Raw genomic sequence first — 20,044 nt, 5'->3', positions numbered from 1 at the left:
ACCTCTTGTAAAAATCGTGCTTAGGCGCTACTCGGCCACATTGAGGAACGCAAAAATTGGCCTCTTCCGCGGCCGGGTGCCTAGACAGTCTAGGCGGATATCCATGATTGTAAAAATCGCGCCGCTCGACCGCGTCGATGAACGCAAAAATCGACCTTCTCCACGGCCGGGCGCCTAGACGGGCGAACCCTAATTTTTTTTAATTCTTTTTTTTTTCTTGGCGTATAACCCCCTAAAATTTAAAAAAAAATAATTAAAAAATCGAGTGCCTAACGACTTTTTCAACATTGCAAATATCATGTTCATTGAGCCTGTCGTACATACAAGATCTTCTTAGTGTGCGGTTTACATTTTTTATACAGTTTGCTGGCTATTAGCCTATTAATTACTTAGTGTAAATCTTCAAGTTTATCATTATCCAAAAAATATTATTAATATAATATGGGATGGTGATTTCAAGAAACTGAAAAAATGATATTTTAATCATAATTATATAGTCCGTAATTATGAAAAGTACAAAAGAGAAATCATGTGAAATTCTCCAATAGTTGCATAGCCTCATGGTGAAGCTGGGGGTAATAATAATGGTTGACAGTGATTGATAATGAACTGTACCCTCACTTCAGGTAAGCTCCTTTAGGTAACTTTTATTCTATATTTTATCTCCAATTAATTAATGGGTAATTAAAATTTTACCTTTTCTTTTTTGAATTTCCATCTATCAGTTGCATAAATCACTAAAATCAATTATTATATGAAAAAATAAATATTTTGAAATTTTTTTATTGTTTGATTTCTGATTTTATTATTAAATAACAGTTTATATATGCAAGTATGCAACATCTACCTATTATGATAACCGTTATCATCAATAATTTCTCGCAACAATACTTTAATTGACACAAATGCATTTTTTTTTAATTGCATAGTTCTGCCATCCTAATAACTTGATTAACTTCACTACTCGCTTTGGTCTGACAGAAAACAACATTGTTAGCTTGTTGCCATCTCATTAATTGTCAAGACATCATATTGATGTGACCAGAAAAATTAAGTTGAGCAACTAATTTTGTCGTGTTAAGTTAATTAGTACGGAGTAATAAATATGAAAAACTACCAAATTTATAAATTTGTACTTAAAAAAAAAAAAAGAAAAAGTAATTTTGCATTTATTATAATCAACTAGTTCACAACAAACATGGTGCCCACTTCAATTCATACCAACAACGTAACGGATTTCATATATGTTTGTTGTTGGGTACTTGTAAGTCGTAACGGTTTTCAAAAAAAAAATAAAAAAATGTCTTGTTGACTACAGAAGCCGTTGACCAGTACGTACAGGACATCCACGTACCTTGATAACTCCAACACAAGGTGGCTGTCCACAATTTTCATTTAATTTGATTATAAAGTACTGTATTTAAGATAAGATAATAAAATTATGCAAAACGACGTTAATTTTGGACCGTGGTCCACACAGCTGTGTGGACATTCCTGAAAACATTGAAGGATTCCTCTATTCTTGCAAGTGAGAGTTATTTCAAGGATTCAAGAATGGTGATTCCCATAAACACTGAGCATAGCTCTAAGTCTCTAACTAGTAACTACAGGTGCAGAAACACCAATGTACATAAATCACAGATTCGATAATAATGTCATAAAACCCAGTTCGCGTAAAAGACATTCTTTGTTTAAGACATCATGCTACATACATAGTCAAATGTTACAGGAACTTACTGAGGTGCTGTTGTGTCATCGACTTTTGCATGCTTTCGTGGTGGGGAGTCGAAGTCTTTCCCGGCTGAGTTTCTTTCTTGTGAGCTCGGTTCAGGTCTCTTGTTACTTGAACCCAGTTCAGAATTGGCGTTGTTATCCCGGTCTGGGAGTTCTTGATTGTCGTTTGGAGGGGAGAGAGGAGGGGGTTCATCAGATGCAGGCGACGATGCCTTTAGTTCTTTCCCCATGTTCCTCGTTTTCTCGAACATCATTTGAAGGTACTTCCCTTGTTCTTCAATCCGCAATTGCAATTTTCTTTGTATCTGGGGGGGGGGGCGGGGGGGGGGTGGAATTAGAATTAGAGCCTATATTAGTAGCAGTAAAACGAAAAGGAGGAGGAAACCCCGGCCCGGGGTTTGGTTTACACCTTCACATACCTCGAGTTGCTCGTGAAGCTGCTTCTGGACCTCCATCTGCAGCCGTAGTGCTTCCGTAATGCCCATCGTCCTGCCAACAAAAACAAAGAAATGTTGAGAATCAAAGACGCAATTCAAGCCAAGCACATTGTGCACAGATGGCATCCGGGTTGGACTGCCATATGGGAGGTTGTGAGTTCAAGCCTCGGTGGAGGCGTTATTGACTCTTTGTGCTTCAGCAGGTTGAGAAAGTAGTTACGAGAGTCAGTAGCATTCAAGAAAAAAAAAAAAAGACGCAATTCAGCAAAGCTTAACCCGAGTCCCATTTACTGGGTTCAACAATCGTCCAGAAGCTCCGGGTATTTATAGAATTACAGGATAGGAGAGACACTCACGTTTTCATGTCTAGAGATGCAGCCTCGGGAACACTAGCTGGCTTCGTTTCTGAGGTTTCTGCAAGTCATGCAAAGCCTCAAAATAAGCGATATGAAATTATGAATGGCAATTGGTCACAGAGATCTGTTTTTATACTACACAAAAATTTTACGAGGTATCCAAAGGATAATGTTTATACCTTCTGAAGGGGGCTCTGGTTTGTATCTGGCTGTCCTATATTTCTGGAATCCATTAAAGAAAGAACATTTATAAGAAAAAGCAACAATTCCTAAACTTTGGAGGGGATTCAGGTAAGTCGAAACTCTCCGTCTCTCCATACCTGCAAGTGGCTTTTCACGTGATATATGGTCAGCCCTTCAACATTCATGAGCTTCAGTACTCCCTTCGGTGTTGCCCCTATTGTACGAGATCATAATTCAGGTATAATAAGCCACACAAATAAGAACGGGACAGATTACAATAATAATTGCGTTAAACAAGAAACGGGGAGAAGTAAGCCACTCACTTTCACTACCGCCAAGTTTATTCACAGCTTCCACGAAAACTTCATGAAGTTCTGGTGTCCAACGCATTCGTGGTTTGGTCAGAGCAGCAGCGGATGAAGGACTGGCAACCGCAAAATTCTGTTCGGAAAGCGTGGGAGTTTGCTGAAGCGTTTGAGGTTGGAGAACAGGAACATCGGGCGATGGTAACAACAGCTGGTATCATTTATAAGATCTAGATTTCGTAAGAAAGTTGCGAAACAATTCTTAATTTCAACTAAAAGTCATGACAAGGATGATGTTTTCGGTTTATAATTTGGGTTGATGTCAAAAAGCACAACATAAACGGAAAATGAACAACAGGAACATGGAACCTAGGTGGAAACATAGTACTTGTTATGGAATATATGTTTGATATATAGAATCTCTATATATTAGGCAGTTTAGGGATTTAGGTAGGTAGGACATATGGAAACTTGTTTCATATTCGTAGTCTTATTGCTCTTATTTATACTTTTCTATATGACAGTTTGAGACAATATATGACAGCACATTAGAAACACTCTATCCTTACTTTCATAACATGGTATCAGAACCAACTGGTAAATTGGCATTTGTTAGCATAAGCTTCGAGGCAATCAAAGAACAAGGATATCTAGTAGAGGAACGAACCTTGGGTTCGGGATCTGGGACATCAACATCAATAAGAATATCGTTCCAACTGGTACCCGCCAGAGTGTCATCATCGTTAATTAGCTGATCGGCCCATTCTTGCCAATCAGTTCTTCTAGCGTGGTCATCAGATGACATGACACCCGCAAGCGTTTCTACCTGGCCATTTTGAGCTGGAATGCTCGTTGTATAATCAACAAAATCACGGCATTCCTCTTTACTCCAGGAATCAATACCGTTGCACACGGGAAAACTGTCCAGCCCGCTAGACTGTATACCTGAATGCGAAGAGGCCAAAGATGGCCCGTCTATAGACGAATTCGAAATGAATGGATAATTACGAGATTTGTTTTCTTGGGGAGAAACGTGAAGGTCTTTTTGCGATCCAGAAGAAGATGAAGTAGGACCTGGCAGCTTTGAAAATTTCTCTTCTATTGAAGGTAGAATTGGTAGAGGCGTAGACATAGCTCCCGAGACACCCATATTACTATGTTGTGCTTCACTTGATCGTTGAATGAAAAACGCAGGGCGTGCGTTCATCTTTGTTCCATAAATTGAACTAAAATTCACTACACAAAAACCGTCTTTCACTCTTTCCGATTCAAACTGCACAAATCAAATAACAGTGGCTCTCAAGCCAATTGACCTGTTGGACCTGTGGAATAGTTGACAAAGTTGAAATTAGGACCACATCTCAACAGGGAAAACCAAATAGCACAGATTTATAGTCAGATGCTAAGAGTGTTCTAGCTCTTAAAGTGCAAGAAAATCCAGGAAATAAACACCAATAAACCAGAATTTTTAACACCACCGATTAGAGATTGGCAGCTAAAAGACTTAAAAATCATATTTTCAAACCCCTTATATGTTTCAACAAATATCTTGATATCAGGGCAACCCCAACCAAGTTAGTCAGGCTGTTGACTTGGTAACCACTAGGTTACAAGTCCGACTCTCGATTTCTTGATTTGAGCCGGTCAGCTATGGACAACCTAGGCTGGTTTACTTGCTTGTGGTCAGGGTCACAATGCAGGTTCATCCCGTGCACACTATCTAATAGTGGCTGCGGTTTCTCTCGTCATCCAAAAAAAAAAATCTTGATAAAGCAAATGCCAGACAGCCATTCTTTTGATGGTATTATACAAATTTCCAGCCAACCAAAATGTTTCATTCAATGGATGAGTTCACTACTCAATTTTTCATGGCAGTGACTCTAAGAACATCAGTTATGAGAAATAGATATACTACATATACAATTATACATACACTATACACACACATTGAACCATAATTTGGGTTATCAACTATAACCAGAGTATCAGACTGTCTATTACTAAAATGGCCCCAACAACACCTTCCCAACCTCCATAATTATTCATACAACATGTCCAAAGAAATGGCCCCACCCTCCAACCACAAATTTCCTCCAAAAAAGACCTAAACCAGAAAAAAAAAAATAATAATAATAATAATAATAATACTCTTCCAGTTCTTCAAGCTCCAAGGAACAACCCAGTTCAAGAATAACGAGGAAAAACAAATAAAATTACCCAAAAAAAGGGGGACTTGATACAGAGATATGTCATCACAAGAATCAATCTTAAAGTGGGTATGCAAAAAGACTAGAACTTTATCATGAAAATGGAGAAAGATACAAATAAAAGTTAAGGATTTGGACCTTGAGAAGAAGAAGAAGAAGAATCTGATTGAAGTTTCGGCGGCGGGTGACGAATCGTGTCCCGGGAAGCTCAGGCGGGGAGAGTCCTATAAAATTTCGCTGCTACTTCCTTCCGTGTGTCCTAATAGAAAGATTCGAATTGAGCTCCTCTTTACTTGCTAAATACAGCGAATGATAATTGATTCTTTAAGACGATAATGATTATTTTGACCGCTATGTTCCTATCATTAGTTTAGTACTCAACAAAATTACAAAACAATCACCACTCCAGAGTCAAATAGATCGGATTTTAACTTCTCCCAAAGATTGAATCTCCAACCTCAAAATCCCACACTCTGGCTGGACAAAGTATTCGGGAGTGTAGATTACCGGATTCAATGGCTTTAATTCTTACACTGTCGCCATAGAAATTCGAATATTGGTCTCTTTGTCAAATACTACCTATTGAATCATTGAACTAAACTCTTACGATTAGATTATTTTAAGCTACTGATAAGCTATAAGTTCTGTGTGGTAATGTTCCAAAAATAAGCTTGTAACGAGTTTATTTTGGAACGCTACCTAATAAGCTGGTAGCTTTCTAACATTTTTTTTTTTATCTTTATTCGTATTATTTTAAAGAAACGACATCAATTACCCTTCCCAATTAAAATCATTTTTCTCTTCTCCTTTATCAACTTTCACCGCAATTATTATTATTAGAGACGAAGGTGATTCGCAACAGTATTGCTACTTCATTATGGATGCTAGATCATGATTATGGTAATAATTTTATTTCAAAATGTAATTTTTTTTAATGACAAAATGTTAAATTTTAATATGTAAACAAAATAATTTAAATTTTATAAAGATGTCCTTTTTGTCGTTTTACATTTATCAGCTTATCAAAAAACTAATTTTACGAAATACTTTCAAGCATAACAAGCTCTCTTCAGTTTCCAGCTCATAGCTTATAGTTTTTTTTAACTTTCAACTCATTTTGAGCTTTCAACTATCTTTTCAGTTAAGTTTGTCAAACATAGTCTTAATAATGATAAGGTTACAAATTTAATTCCTAATGAGATTGATTTATTGATTTTTTTTTTTTAAATTTAAATCCGTCAAGATTACAAATTTGATTGTTAACTAGATTAATTTATTGTGCTTGAACTAACTATGGACAATTTAGCATGTCTTATTGTGATTCTTTACTAAAAATGAGATTTACCCGGACTTTTGTACGTCCGTCCACACGCGTTTAGCTCATTGATTAAGTAAGTAGTATTTTAAAGAAAAAGATCAATGTTTGAAATTCAACATCAACAATGTAGACATACTACTAAATTACGTGATTTATATTCTTTCACACGTTCTGTCGAGTCGAGATGTGGAGAGCTAGGACGAATAAGATTTATCCGTACGTATTCTCATCCCTAGACGAAAATAAATAAGTAAATAAATAAATATCTATCAAAACATTACAAGGTGGATTTGTTACAACCGTTGATTTGCCTTGTCTGTTTAACATCAACTTGGGTTTTCTATTCTTATCTTCCATGTTTAAGATCAACTTGGGTTTTCTATGTTTGGGGATTCGCTTGCGTGCGGGTAAGCGGTGGTTTTTGGACTGTTGGATTGGGTTACTTGTTCATATGTTCGTGGAGATTGAAGTAATCCGACGGCTGAGAAGTGTGATTGGTCAGCGATGAGAGAATATACGAGTGTAGTGGTGGTGATGGATGACGACGTTGTCTGTTTGCGGTGTTGGACTGGTGGGCGGGGGACCTTCGAAAATTACATGTGGGGTCCTTTATCTCTTGGTTTATTGCAACAATTGCCCCAAAAAGTTGCTTTTCAAGTCAATTTGCCATGTTAGCCTACTTTGATCCACTCAATCTCTTTGGCAGCCAAAAGCCCAAAAATGGACACCAAGCAAATTGCATTGAGGACAAAAATAATTTAAATTTGGCACCGCTTTCTGTTTTAAGGTTATTCTATTCGATTATAATTAATCAAATATTTTGCAGTACGTAGTCTAAGAAACTCGGTCTATAAGTTCAAATTTAATACTCGGTAACATATTTTTCAGACAACATTTAATATTATACGCACGCATAGGACTGTTGTTACAACATGATAAGTGATGCGTTACATTGGAACCATTACTATTAATAGCTAAGTATTTTGCATTATTATTAAATCTAACATGTGCACACCTTATTCTCATATGTTTAAGTTAATATAAACGTATCATACATAGTTTTGTATTACTATTTGATATCTTTATTTGATGACATATTTTACATACTTATTCCTAGTATCTCTAGTTAACTAAATTCATTACAAATAATTTAAAAAATGTAACTTTTAATAGAAGAATTTGAACAATCGTTATGCTGTGCATCCGTATACACCATGCATACAGATACACAGCATAATTTGCCGAATTTGAATTGGTGTTATGGATAATACTCATATATTGGCTTGATGGCCAGCCCTTTGCCGACTAAGGTTATCAGATCAGGTGAACTTTACTTAAAACGTACATTTCTATTGATCCGATCTTAGCCTTCTAGTTTTTTAAGATCTAAATGCCCAATCCAAACTTAGGGTGAAAAAGTGGAAGAAGAAAAAGAAAATTCACTTGGAATATAATCACTGTACATATGATGTACAACAACAAAGAATATAAAGAAAAAAACATCATATGTATAACCTGCATTACATCTTTCCCAGGCAGCACAAAGGATGGGTTTAAGGAACAATGGAGATGGAGCAAATAATCATCAATGGCGGCCGGCTTCTTTTTTCTTCTTCTTCTCTTCCTTGGAATTGGACCCACATATGAACTTGAATCGAAGCCCATAAGCATTCCCGAAACACGACATACATCCTCCACCGGAGCTGCTCCGGCGCTGAAGTTTTGATAGTCTCGTTCTCTTCGTGTTATACGACCCTCCGGCAGCGCCGCCGTGATCCTTTCCGGCCATCGGAATTACCTTTAGAAATTTGTATAAAAAATTATATGAATTTCAGTCAAATTCACTGCCGGAAAGTGATCTTAAATCAAGTCTAAAGCAAAAAGTTGTGGGAAATAACAATAAAAGTTTTTTCGAATATCAAAAGTGATCGGAATAAGGCTTTCCACTTGATTTAATATCACTTTCAGGTGATCGGAAATTCCATAATTTCCAGTAGTGATTTTACAACATTATATATATTACCTTGTGCTCCATCCTCCAGGAAACGGTCTTGGAAGATTTGCTCTTCGTTTCCCCGGGGACGGACCAGTTCTCGAATATGGAACTCCCGTACTCCTCTTCCTCGCCGGGAAAATAATACAGCCCTTTCTTCAAACCCGCCGCCACTTCCGACGGGAGGGGATGCATCCCGGAGACGTATGAAGCGCTGAAAGACGGACAGTTTTTCAGTTTCATGTCGCCGGGGGAAGCGTCGTCTTTTTCCGACACGATTCTGACGCTCTTCCCACGTTTTATTTCAGGCTCCGGATTCTCCTGATCGCCATCAATTTTATCGTCGTCGTCGTCGTCTTCTCCTGACGTTTCGCCGCCGCGTTTATTCAAGGTGGACACGCTTAATTGACTGCCGGATTCGGTTTCCGGCGGGCTGTCGTGGATCAATTGGACGGTAACGTTCAGCGTTCCTTGTACCTGTCCCGTCGACGGCCGGCGGATCTCAACGGCGGCGTGTCGCACGGCCGGCTTTTTGGCGGAGAGCGGCGGGTAGAAGCTGTTCAACGTAAGCGTAGCGGTGCCGATGGGAAGGTCACGGAGCCATGCGACGTTATAGATCTCGAATTTGACGGCGCCTTCGTCGGAATCGAGGATCCGGTCGTCGAAGGGGAAGGCGAGCCTGTAATTCCAGGTAGGGTTAACGTGGCCGTTGTGATTGACCTTGGTGGTTAATTTATGGCCGGAATCCAGCCATGCGACGACGTAGGTGCGCAGCGTTTTGGACACCGGAGGGAGATCGTGGGCGGAGATGACGTTGATTTCTAGGAGCTTGTATGGGGCTTGAGGAATCATTTTGTCGGAGAAAAGGTGGCCGGAAAAAAGAAAGGATAATCTCCGCCGTCGTCCGGTTGGAGGACGACGACCGGCCAAGACGCTGGTAAGCGAGAAAGAGAATGCATGGGCTGTGATATATTCCTTTTTTTTTCTTCTTCCTCTTCTTCTTTTTCTTTTTCTTCATGCAATATTATGTTCGGGCCACGCAAATAATTAATGAAACGATATCTTAATTACCTATCACAAAATGATGACAAGTGTTAAAAGAATACTGATATAATCAAAATACCCGGTATGTACAATAGATATTTGTACGGTCCATGCATCGTTAAGATGCGAAGAGTGGTGTAGTTCGCAAATTATGTTATAGAAATGTGTTCACTGTGCTTATAATGAACACAGGGGTAGATCCACAATTTTTATGCTGAGATTCATAATTTTGTTTTTCATTTATTGTTAACGACGTTTCTCTCTTCGCAATTGCATTATTTCGTCTTTGCAGTACAAATATCATCAATCTACAGTATAGAAATTATGAATCTAAAAATTATAAATTTATAGTATAGATTTTATGAATCTACAATATAGAAATTATGAATATACAGCTTAGAAATTATGGATCTATCCCGTGTTCACATGTCATGGTGAACACGGTTCCACGTACAACATAACTGTTGGGTGTAGTTGTACGTTCGGTGCAATTGTGCAGTGGTGCAATATAATGATGTGATACATTGGTGCCATAATGTATATTTATCAGGTCAAAATCATTATAAACCACAAGATCAAGCAAGATCAACGGTGCATAATAGTACACAAGTTCACATGATAGCATTGATTCAAATTTGAAACTAAACCTTTGTACCAATATACATGGAAAATATTTCAATATAATTATAACACGTTGATCGGGTTGCAACATAATCATTATTTAAAATAAATTTGAGAAAAATAAATATTCTTGAATATATAATATATATAAATATAAATGTGTAATCCAACTGTCAGCTAAACTTTTAATTGAGATGAAGCACATACCTACTATTACTTCCTATCATGACCTTTAAATCGCAACCAACCACCTAAGCTAAATCCGGGTGCCACATTGTAAAAATTTCTTAAAACTATAACACGTGAATTAGTTAGATAGCTGTGAACTCCATACATTTCCGTAAATAAAATATTTACAAAATGAAAACATTTCAATGGCCAAAAAGCAATGCTCCCTAACTATCATGTTTGAATACCTTTTAAAAGTGTGACATGCATGCAGAACAAAAACTAAGCCATAACTAGCGGCATTAACACCTCGCGACCTCAAGAGATCGACATGGAAACTCTGTCTTCCTCTCTCCGATAGGCTTCGCCGATCCAATCTTGATGATGACGCCAACCCTTTAGCCGGCCCCCGTCGTCGTCTGTGATATCAGCCCTCCGCCGCTGACGCCGGCAACCAAATGGCCGGTTCCGTCACCACGACGTCGGCGGCTTCCTCCACCATCACGTCCTCCTCCGCCCCCTCCTCCCTCCGCCCTTCCCTCTCCCACCATATCCTCGAGATCACCCTCATCTCCGCCCAAGATCTGGCCGCCGTTTCCAAGTCCCAGCGCACCTACGCCCTCATATGGGTCAACCCGAATAAGAAGCGGAGCACCAGCATCGACTCCAAAGGCCTCACGAATCCCACGTGGAACCACAAGTTCTCCTTCCGGGTCGGCGATGATTTCCTCGGCTCCGACGACTCCGCCGTCAACGTCGAGATCTATTCCGTTGCGTGGTTCCGGGACGTCCTCGTCGGGACGGTAAAGATAAACGTGAAACACCTTCTCGCGCCCCCAGCGCGGAGTATTACTCAGGATGGGAATAAGAAAGAGAGGTTCATGGCTCTCCAGATCCGCCGCCCCTCCGGCGACCCTCAGGGGATGCTCAACATGGGGGTGGCGCTTTTCGACTCCGCCTCGCGCAGCAAGCCCAAGTACAGCGAAGTTAGCGGCTCGTCGTCGGATTGCAGAGATTTACTGGAGAAGAAAATGAACAAGTTTTTTCCGGATTCTGAGTCCGCCGTGGAGTTTCCGGCGAAAGGGGGGTCTGTATGCAACAGCTCGGCCGTGAACGGCGGATCGGAGGTTTGCTCCGACATCGGGCCCTCGGCCTCCGTGGTGGCGGCGGAGTTAATGAATTTGAATCCTCCCGCGCCCGCACCGGCGCAGGCGGCCAAGACGACGGTGCCCGTGGCTGAGAAAACGAAGAGTGCCTGTGGGGAGAGTTTGATACTGGAGGAACTCACGGCGGAGGAAGCGGCGGCGAAAGGGTTTACAAAAGAGCCGGGAGTGAAGAAAAAGGGACGCCTAGTTTCGTGCTTCGGAAACGCTTATGGTTTTGAGGTCACCATTGTTTGCGGCCAAAGCAAAAAACAGAAAAAAGATTAAGCCCCGCCGGCGAATTCGCCCCGTGGCCCACTTAGGCAGTTCATTTCATTTTTGAGCGGCAGATTATGGGCAAGAACAATATCCAAAGCCGATGAATTTTCCGGGTTTCGAAAATCCGATTCTTTTTTCATACTATCATATTTTGTATATTAACACTCCAATGGAATTAGGAAATGTGTTTTCATGTCATTCTTTGGCCGCTCCATCAAGAAATGAGGAATACATATTTTGTTCTATATATTCTCTGGATTTGATTTCGAGGAAATTAATGAATCTCCCATGAACATGCAAAATCCAGTAACTGATATACTGACAATATTATTGCTTATCCAGGAGCTACCTTGCTCGATACATATTAAAACATTATGAGCAACAACAAGCTAAAATCTACCCTCTGTATTCAATTGTGTTTAACTGAGTTACCATGATTTACATATGTGATTTACTTCACAGATGTTTTGTCCAGACGTGGAGGGGGACCCTTAGGTTGGGGATTCAACTTTTTGGGAGCAACAATAACAAATTGGATTATTGTAAATACCTTTTTGATTGGACCTGTTGCATATGATTATCCTAGTGTCATAGTTCTAACCTTTAATTTAATTTTCATTCCACTTTATTAACTATAATTCTATTATTAATGGAGTAAGAGTTTAGTCTAGCTATCTCCTAATTAATCAAATTAAACCATCCTGGATGAGTTTGTTTTATTGGAATAAGATGGAAGTATTTAAGTCAAATTAAGTTTTTGTTTTGTTTGCTAATTAGAGAGGATTGATAACGGTTTTGTGAGAAGAGGACACACAATATAATAATCCTTGAATTTGTATTCATTCATAGTGGCGTCTTTGTTTTGAATTGTTAGCTAATTGGAGAAGATCGATAACAGTTTCGTTAGAGAACTAGAGGACACACAATAATCCTTGATTTTGCATTTCATAGTGGCGTCTTTAACAATTTGAGATGGACATTCGGATAAGCACGTACTTGAAGAATTATTGGTGGAATTCAATCACTATTTATATCATGGATCAGGATTCACACGACATTACGAACCTTGGTTCATATATTTGTATTTTATGTTATAACTTTTTGTATTTTGTGTTATATAACTAATAATGGAATTAAGAATGACAATGGAGCGGAAAGTATACTCTCCGTCCCCGTCCCTGTTCTCGAAATCCTAATCCCGTCCCCGTCTTCAAAATTTCGTCTCATCTCCTTTCCTAATGAGGAATTAAAAATAATTCTTATTCTTATTTTCACGGAAATTTTGGCGGAACGGAAATTTCTCATCCCCAGACCCCACTTAACTCTTAATCAAAAGATAATGTGGGTTGGACAATGCATGTGCAGTATAAAGATATATATGGCATGAAAAAGTTATGCGGTGATGGATTAGCTATACTAATTATTTTATAACCACTTATTATTATTATTCTTATTAATTTATAATCATTCTTTCCAATTAATTTATTATCATCATCATTATTGTGAAACAAATAATTGTGTGGGCCTTTGGTCGGTGACATCTTTGGTTTTCGATAGCGAAATATTATTATTATTATTATTATTATTATTATTATTATTATTATTATTATTAGGGTGAATCAACGATTTGGTCCCTCACTTATTCGCGACTTGTCAATGTTGCCCCTGAATCACGTATTCATCGATTTAGTCCCCGAAAATAATTGTTTTTCGTCAAATCAGTCCCTATGGCCGTATTTCGTCGAGTCTCAGGCGAGAGCTTCGATTTGCCCTGGACATTTTGGTATTTTCACACCTTCTTCTTCATTAACTCCGACCAAACTTCGCCGGAGAAGCTCAAGCTCGCCGGAGGGAGCTCCATCTCTTCTCTGCTCGTCGAAATTAGCTCATCCGCAGTAGTGATTCATCTTTCTTCGACGACATTCCATCGTCGCCGACGTCAGCTTTACCTCCGATTTCCAAGAAGATACGTCGCTCTTCCTCCACTTCTCCGGTTCGATTCTCGGTTGCGCCGTCGCCGACGAGCCTATTTGATCAGCTAATTATTGATCAGAACAAAACAAGTAGCTAATTATTGGTTCCATGGCTAAACTGCGAAGTAATGACGAAATGAGTTTTGGGGGATGAAAAATTAAATTCAATACTAAGTAATTATAGTGACGAATAAAGAATGGTACAAATCATAACTTCTGCATACAGTGAATTGACAGCAATGAATCAGTCCAAAACAAAGTCCAAAGATCTGTATGTATACATGTATATGTATTTCAGTGATTGCACAAAATGGTACGAACCTTGCAGTTATTACAGGATCTCTCTCCGGGCGGCGTATCCGTATTGCGATCGACGAATATTCTGCTGCCGCTTCTTGTAAACCAGCGCGCCGAGCCCTACGACGCACACGCCGGCGATGACTCCGACAGCGATGCCTGCTTTCTTACCCCGCTCATTCCACCGCCGGAAGATTCACCAGCCTGTAACTCGCTTGCGTGGCTAACATTGTATGCATCATCAGCATCGGGAGCTAGAGCAGGGAACGGAGACGGAGTAGACTCCTCCGACGGCGCTGATCAAATAGGCTCGTCGGCGACGGTGCAACCGAGAACCAAACCGGAGAAGTGGAGGAAGAGCGGCGTATCTCGGAAATCGGAGGTGAAGCTGACGTCGGAGTTAATGAAGAAGAAAGTGTGAAAATACCAAAATGCCCAGGGCAAATCGGAGCTCTCGCCTGAGACTTGACGAAATACGGTCATAGGGACTGATTTGACGAAAAACAATTATTTTCGGGGACTAAATCGATGAATACGTGATTCAGGGGCAACATTAACAAGTCGCGAATAAGTGAGGGACCAAATCGTTGATTCACCTTTATTATTATTATTATTGTTGTTGTTGGTGGTGGTGGTGTTGTAGTAGTAGTTGTTGAAGACGTTGTTCTCCTTCTAACATTTTTTATTTTAAAAAAAAATTATTTAATATTCCATAGTTACTTTTGAATTTTGATGAATTGTTTTTTAAGTTAAGTTGTTAGTGAATTTCGTATAGATAAACTCACATGCTGCTTTTCATTTCATTGATATGATTCAAATATGAAACTTTATTTAACGTAGTACAAATTAATTTTCTTTAACTTGATTGAGTTAACAAAACAACAGGAACTCATATCATACATGTGCCATTGTACAACGCGAGCTACGGGTTGTGCTACTTGCTCGATGCACAATAAATTATATTGATTAGTTTTTTTTTGAAAGTTACTGACTCTATTACACAAAGAACCAATAACGCCTCCATTGAGGCTCGAACTCATAATCTTTCAAATGGAAGTCCAACCCGGGTACCATTAAATCACATAGTCCTGGAATTATATTGATTAGTTTAGTTGATCTCGATTTTCAAACCAAATCTGAAGAGTAAAGATTGTAATTTAGTTTTAGAGTTGATAAATATACTTATTTATAAACAAGTTTATTGAATATATATATATATATATATATATATATATATATAATTTTTAATACAATTGTATTGTACCTAGCTAGTATCATTGAAAATTAACTCAAATATCACCATATTTTATATTAGCATTGTTGCATGCTTTGATTTGATTTACGAGAAAACCTATAATTGCTATTTAAATGTATGTTTTAATTAAACTCATCTTATGATTCTAATTGACAAATAATCACAATAAAATAAATCAACATAAATTATTTATGACTTACCAATTCTATATATTAAATTAAATTAAATTAATTGAATCCGACATTGAGATTGAGCACACCATTTAAAATTAAAGTCACATTTATAAGCGTGCCAAAGTTGAATGCAACGCCATAAAACGTGAAAATAAAAAAAAGCTTGAAAGCAACGTGCTACAAAACAAATTTATTGATGACCAAGTCTTCGTGATTGGGAATATTAAAAAATAAAATAAAAATATCTCAACTTAATTGAATCATTTGACAAAATTGAATGTTGAATCTTGAACATACGTACAAGACATAACAACGTTCAAAGCCACCTTTGCTTGCAAGTTGGAATGGTCACCTCACCATGTATTATACATCCATAATCAAAATATGCAGAATTTATACGATTTTTTTTTTTTTTTACAAAGTATAATTAATTGATAAATTAGTATGAAAATGACATATAAGTAATTTTTGAGTGTGATTGATTTGGGTTGAAATTAATATGGATTCAGATATTTGTAATTGAGGAGATGATTTTTGTATATATTTATACACTCAAAATAAATAATTAATAATAAAAAATAAATTCTCAAAGTATACCCATACAAGTGGAAAATTTATGACTTATAAACTACTATCTAAATTTCATATAATTTTAAACGTGCATTATATACACAACAATTAGATTGTTCCCATGTTAGGGAATTTCTTCGATTTATGAGAAAGTGTGCAACTACAATTTAAATTTGTACTTTGGGTGAAGTTCGCTTGTGACCGGTAAATAATTATAAGGAGGTAAACTAAGCTAAGTTGTTTGCAACTAATTGATTCAAATCAAGAAAGCTGTGTGAGTCAAACTTAAAATATTGTGGTTACTAAACTAATTATGTGATCAACTTAGTTTGAGTTGTTTATGCTAGGAGACTTCTTCATTGGAAGGAAAGTTTCTATTTTTATTAAACAAAAAAAAAAAGAAATATTTCACTACTTGGAAAATAGAAAGAATTTGAAGTCACTCAATCATTTGCCTTGTCTTTCAGGCACCATATTAGTTAGTTGGGTGGAGCTAATAATTCTTTATAGAGTAAAATTTACCTGTCAACCCGTGGGGTAAATGGAGGTTGGACTAACGGACAAGATGAGAACACCTATCTTAGAGGTACCTCTCTTGTCACTCAACCATGGTTGAAGAAGTGGAAGCCAAGAAGGCTTCTTCCCTATATTTATTGCTTAGTATCCCAGAAAGAATTGCCTATGAGGAATTAGAAAAAGTAGGAGAGAGAGAAGGGAATAGGGCTGTGCTTCTCTCTAACCACCGCTTCCCCCCACCCGAACCACCAAACACACACAAATTCACAATTCCCATTTCTGGGAGGAGAAGTTTGGTGGTGGGTTTTTGGAGAAATTGCAAAAAGGTGCTGCCTTGATCATAAAGGAGAAGAGAGGAGAAGTGTTTGGATGGATTGTTGCTGGTGCTGGGACAAACAGAGTGGCTATGACTTGTTTCCAGGGGAGAAACCCCACCCCTTTTCTCTCCCTTCACCTCTCCCCCACTGGCCTCAAGGTCTCTCTCTCTCTCTCTCTCAGATTAGAATCCCTATTGCTAAAGCCCTTTTTCCCCAAAGTTTCAGTCTTTCTGGCATTATATTTGCCCTGACCTGTTATTTAAAGTTTTGTATGATTTTGGTGGAAATTTACTTGTTTTGGTGCTATGTTTTATGTTTGATTTAATGTGTTGTCACATATTCTTCAGTGGATTTATTCCAATCTGGGTATAGATTTTTTTCTCCTGAATATTACTGTAATCTTTTAGGCATATATATATAAGTTCTGTACTAGCAAATAGCAATAAGGAACTAAAGAAGGTAAGTCTTTGAATCATTATTCTTTGGTGGTTGCCTGCTTCTTCTGCATGGTCAAAGCTGTTAAATTGATTTGATCAAGTCAAATGTCTAGATATTGGGAGTTTGGTGGCTTGGGAATCCATATTTTACACAAATTGGATAGTTTCACTTTTTTTAATGTTAGATTTTAGTTGTACTTCATTGATCCATAAGATCACAGTTTCACAAGTTTTTTCTGGTAAAAAAAATTGACTCTTGTTTTCAGTATTTTTAGTAGATTAAATTGATTTCTGCTACTGCTTCGAGGAATAGGGAGAAAGGATTCCCCCTTCGTTTTTTCCCCAAGTTACATACATGATGCATATAGGTCCAAAACTATGTTTTTGCACTTTTGCCCAGAATACGTATATGATATGGATGTTGGAAAATAGGAACCAAATTACTTGAGTTTCGTTGAAGCTGTAAGGGGGAATGGGGAGTTGTTTCTACTTTCTACGCGGTTTTGTTGGCACACCAAGGATAACTAGCATTTCGGTTCTTCAGATGGTTTTTAACTTTTTAATGGTTGAATTTAAGCAATGCTACTTAATTGCTTGCTTTTTTATTTCTATCCTGATTCCCAATCCATTATTGTTAATTTTTTTAAAAATATTTGGTGGTGGGAGTGATTGAGACGGGTGATGTTTTGCCTGCAGGGAATGGTTTTGCCACGGGAAGAATACGCCTAGGGGAGATTGAAGTGGTTCAGATCAGTCAGTTCGAAAAAATATGGAGTTGCAAGCCATTGTTTGGAAAATCAAAATCAAAAAGCGTAACATTTTATCAGCCGGTTGATGTCCCCGAAGGGTTTTCTGTTCTTGGTCACTACTGTCAGCTCGATGACAAGCAGTTGAGCGGCTATGTTCTTGCTGCCCGAGATTTGGGCAGCTCGGGGGACAACTGTGTTCAAGACTCTGGATCGGACCTTCCCGCTCTAGAGAAACCTCTTAGCTATACTTTAGTATGGACTATGGATGGTGGTTGTAACGGGTCTGGTTACGTTTGGCTGCCAAATGCACCAGATGGTTACAAACCTGTGGGGTTCTTAGTCACTCTCGAGCCCGATGAACCTGATCTTGAAGACGTTAGATGTGTTCGGTCCGATCTCACGGAAACCACTGAAGCCTGTGACATGATATTTAGTACTAAATCAATTTTGTCCAAAACCCAATTTCAAGTTTGGACGACGAGACCCTGCAAGAGGGGCATGTTGTGTCGAGGAGTTTCGGTCGGGACATTCTTCTGTGCTACAAACTTCACCTCGGGCGATGACCTTAACATCGCTTGCTTGAAAAATCTCGACTCTTCTCTACATTCCATGCCAACCCTTAATCAAGTCCACGCTCTCATCAAGCAATATGGTCCGACGGTTTACTTCCATCCAGACGAGGCTTATTTGCCTTCATCTGTCCCGTGGTTCTTCGAGAACGGGTCCCTTCTGTACAAAGATGGAAAGGATATCGGTATAGCTATTGAACCCACAGGCTCAAACTTGCCTGCAGGTGGGAAAAACGATCGGAAATTTTGGCTCGATTTGCCCGATGGTGATAAAATGAAGAACTATGTCAAGTGTGGGAACATCGATAGTGCTGAACTATATGTTCATGTGAAACCGGCTTCGGGTGGGACTTTCACTGATATTGTAATGTGGGTGTTTTGCCCTTTCAACGGGCCGGCTACACTCAAAATTGGTTTGATGAGCTATGAAATGAACCGAATAGGCGAGCATGTGAGTGACTGGGAGCACTATACTCTCCGTGTTAGTAACTTTTCGGGGGAGCTTTGGTCTGTGTACTTCTCTGAGCATAGCGGGGGCGAATGGGTGGCTGCCCGGGACTTGGAGTTCATCGATGGGAATAAGCCAATTGTATACTCATCACGAAATGGCCACGCGAGTTTCCCTCATCCCGGCTGCTACCTCCAGGGCTCTTCAGTGCTTGGAATAGGCCTGAGGAACGATTGCGCTGCGAGCAAATACGCTGTAGATTCAAGCACGAGATATCGAATCATTGCAGCTGAGTATCTCGGGGAGGGAGTCGTCGTAGAACCACCTTGGCTGCAGTTCATGAGGGAGTGGGGGCCAACCATCGAATACGATTCAGCATCCGAGGTAGACAAGATAATCATCCTCCTCCCCTTTTTTGTCAGGTTTTCAGTCGAGAGCCTCTTCGAACTCTTCCCAACCGAGCTTTATGGCGAGGAAGGGCCAACGGGACCAAAAGAGAAAGACAACTGGTTGGGGGACGAACGGTGATCACCACACTCCACCCCGAGTCTTGTCAACATATCATCCTATTACACGTTTACTTTTGTATCTTCGATCTTCTAAGCCTTAAACCCGTTGAAGATTTGAAGAGTTGAAGGCAAATGAAAACATGTAGAGGCTTTAGAAACCTGAAGTTCAAATCCTTTGTATCTTTTCCCAGTTGATGTACCAAAATGTGGTATAATCATAGTGTGAATTGTGAAAGAACATTGTTTAGTAGCTCTCTTTGTCAACATATTAGTGAGAAGGTATTGTAAATAGTGAGCAAGGAGTGTACGAGAGTAGATGCAGTCATTTAGTTGTTAGAAGACAGATTGTGAGATGTAATCTTATTGATTTGGGTAAAGGGAAATCATTGATTGTGAATTACTCTTTTTTCTTCTGACAAATTATACATTTGTGATCAATTAAGC

The 20,044-nt window shown here is 38.9% G+C and overlaps 4 protein-coding genes across 6 annotated transcripts; 2 read left to right on the top strand and 2 right to left on the bottom strand.

The window, feature by feature from the left end:
- Positions 1–1,535: 1,535 nt before the first annotated feature.
- Positions 1,536–5,517, bottom strand: LOC109192365 (protein PHOSPHATE STARVATION RESPONSE 1-like). Of its 2 annotated transcripts, none has more exons than XM_019342971.1 (8): positions 5,361–5,517; positions 3,683–4,337; positions 3,034–3,226; positions 2,848–2,924; positions 2,707–2,749; positions 2,528–2,585; positions 2,154–2,223; positions 1,536–2,039 (listed from the first exon to the last, which is right to left on the bottom strand). In XM_019342971.1, the coding sequence occupies exons 2-8, from the start codon at positions 4,220–4,222 to the stop codon at positions 1,734–1,736; spliced, it is 1,287 nt and encodes a 428-aa protein (XP_019198516.1). In that variant the 5' UTR covers positions 4,223–4,337; positions 5,361–5,517; the 3' UTR covers positions 1,536–1,733. The 2 variants fall into 2 exon arrangements, with proteins under 2 accessions (XP_019198516.1, XP_019198515.1); XM_019342970.1 differs by having other exon boundaries at positions 3,683–4,328.
- Positions 2,987–20,000, top strand: LOC109192363. 2 transcript variants are annotated; one of them, XM_019342966.1, is made up of 3 exons: positions 2,987–2,998; positions 16,921–17,046; positions 18,022–20,000. In XM_019342966.1, exons 2-3 carry the CDS (start codon positions 16,941–16,943, stop codon positions 19,617–19,619), a joined length of 1,704 nt encoding a protein of 567 aa, XP_019198511.1. In that variant the 5' UTR covers positions 2,987–2,998; positions 16,921–16,940; the 3' UTR covers positions 19,620–20,000. The 2 variants fall into 2 exon arrangements, with proteins under 2 accessions (XP_019198511.1, XP_019198510.1); XM_019342965.1 differs by lacking the exon at positions 2,987–2,998 and having other exon boundaries at positions 16,650–17,046.
- Positions 7,965–9,604, bottom strand: LOC109192368. The gene is made up of 2 exons (XM_019342973.1): positions 8,564–9,604; positions 7,965–8,338 (listed from the first exon to the last, which is right to left on the bottom strand). Exons 1-2 carry the CDS (start codon positions 9,383–9,385, stop codon positions 8,126–8,128), a joined length of 1,035 nt encoding a protein of 344 aa, XP_019198518.1. The 5' UTR covers positions 9,386–9,604; the 3' UTR covers positions 7,965–8,125.
- On the top strand, positions 10,825–11,796 carry LOC109192275. Its single transcript, XM_019342849.1, has one exon. It carries the CDS (start codon positions 10,825–10,827, stop codon positions 11,794–11,796), a length of 972 nt encoding a protein of 323 aa, XP_019198394.1.
- Positions 20,001–20,044: the final 44 nt, after the last annotated feature.

This window comes from Ipomoea nil, unplaced genomic scaffold (genome assembly GCF_001879475.1).
Source record: "Ipomoea nil cultivar Tokyo-kokei standard unplaced genomic scaffold, Asagao_1.1 scaffold1770, whole genome shotgun sequence".
NCBI lineage: Eukaryota > Viridiplantae > Streptophyta > Magnoliopsida > Solanales > Convolvulaceae > Ipomoea > Ipomoea nil.
This window is presented reverse-complemented; position numbering and strand designations above follow the sequence as displayed.

Bases quoted from the DNA above. Each gene is read 5' to 3' on its own strand.
- LOC109192368 (XM_019342973.1), bottom strand. From the start codon at position 9,385: ATGATTCCTCAAGCCCCATACAAGCTCCTAGAAATCAACGTCATCTCC. The intron at 8,339-8,563 runs GTAATATATATA...AAATTTCTAAAG, and splicing joins CCTGGAGGATGGAGCACAAG to GTAATTCCGATGGCCGGAAA.
- LOC109192275 (XM_019342849.1), top strand. From the start codon at position 10,825: ATGGCCGGTTCCGTCACCACGACGTCGGCGGCTTCCTCCACCATCACG.
- LOC109192363 (XM_019342966.1), top strand. From the start codon at position 16,941: ATGGATTGTTGCTGGTGCTGGGACAAACAGAGTGGCTATGACTTGTTT. The intron at 17,047-18,021 runs GTCTCTCTCTCT...TTTTGCCTGCAG, and splicing joins TCTCCCCCACTGGCCTCAAG to GGAATGGTTTTGCCACGGGA.
- LOC109192365 (XM_019342971.1), bottom strand. From the start codon at position 4,222: ATGAACGCACGCCCTGCGTTTTTCATTCAACGATCAAGTGAAGCACAA. The intron at 2,925-3,033 runs GTGAGTGGCTTA...CTCGTACAATAG, and splicing joins TAAACTTGGCGGTAGTGAAA to GGGCAACACCGAAGGGAGTA. The intron at 2,586-2,706 runs GTATAAACATTA...CATGACTTGCAG, and splicing joins ACCAGAGCCCCCTTCAGAAG to AAACCTCAGAAACGAAGCCA.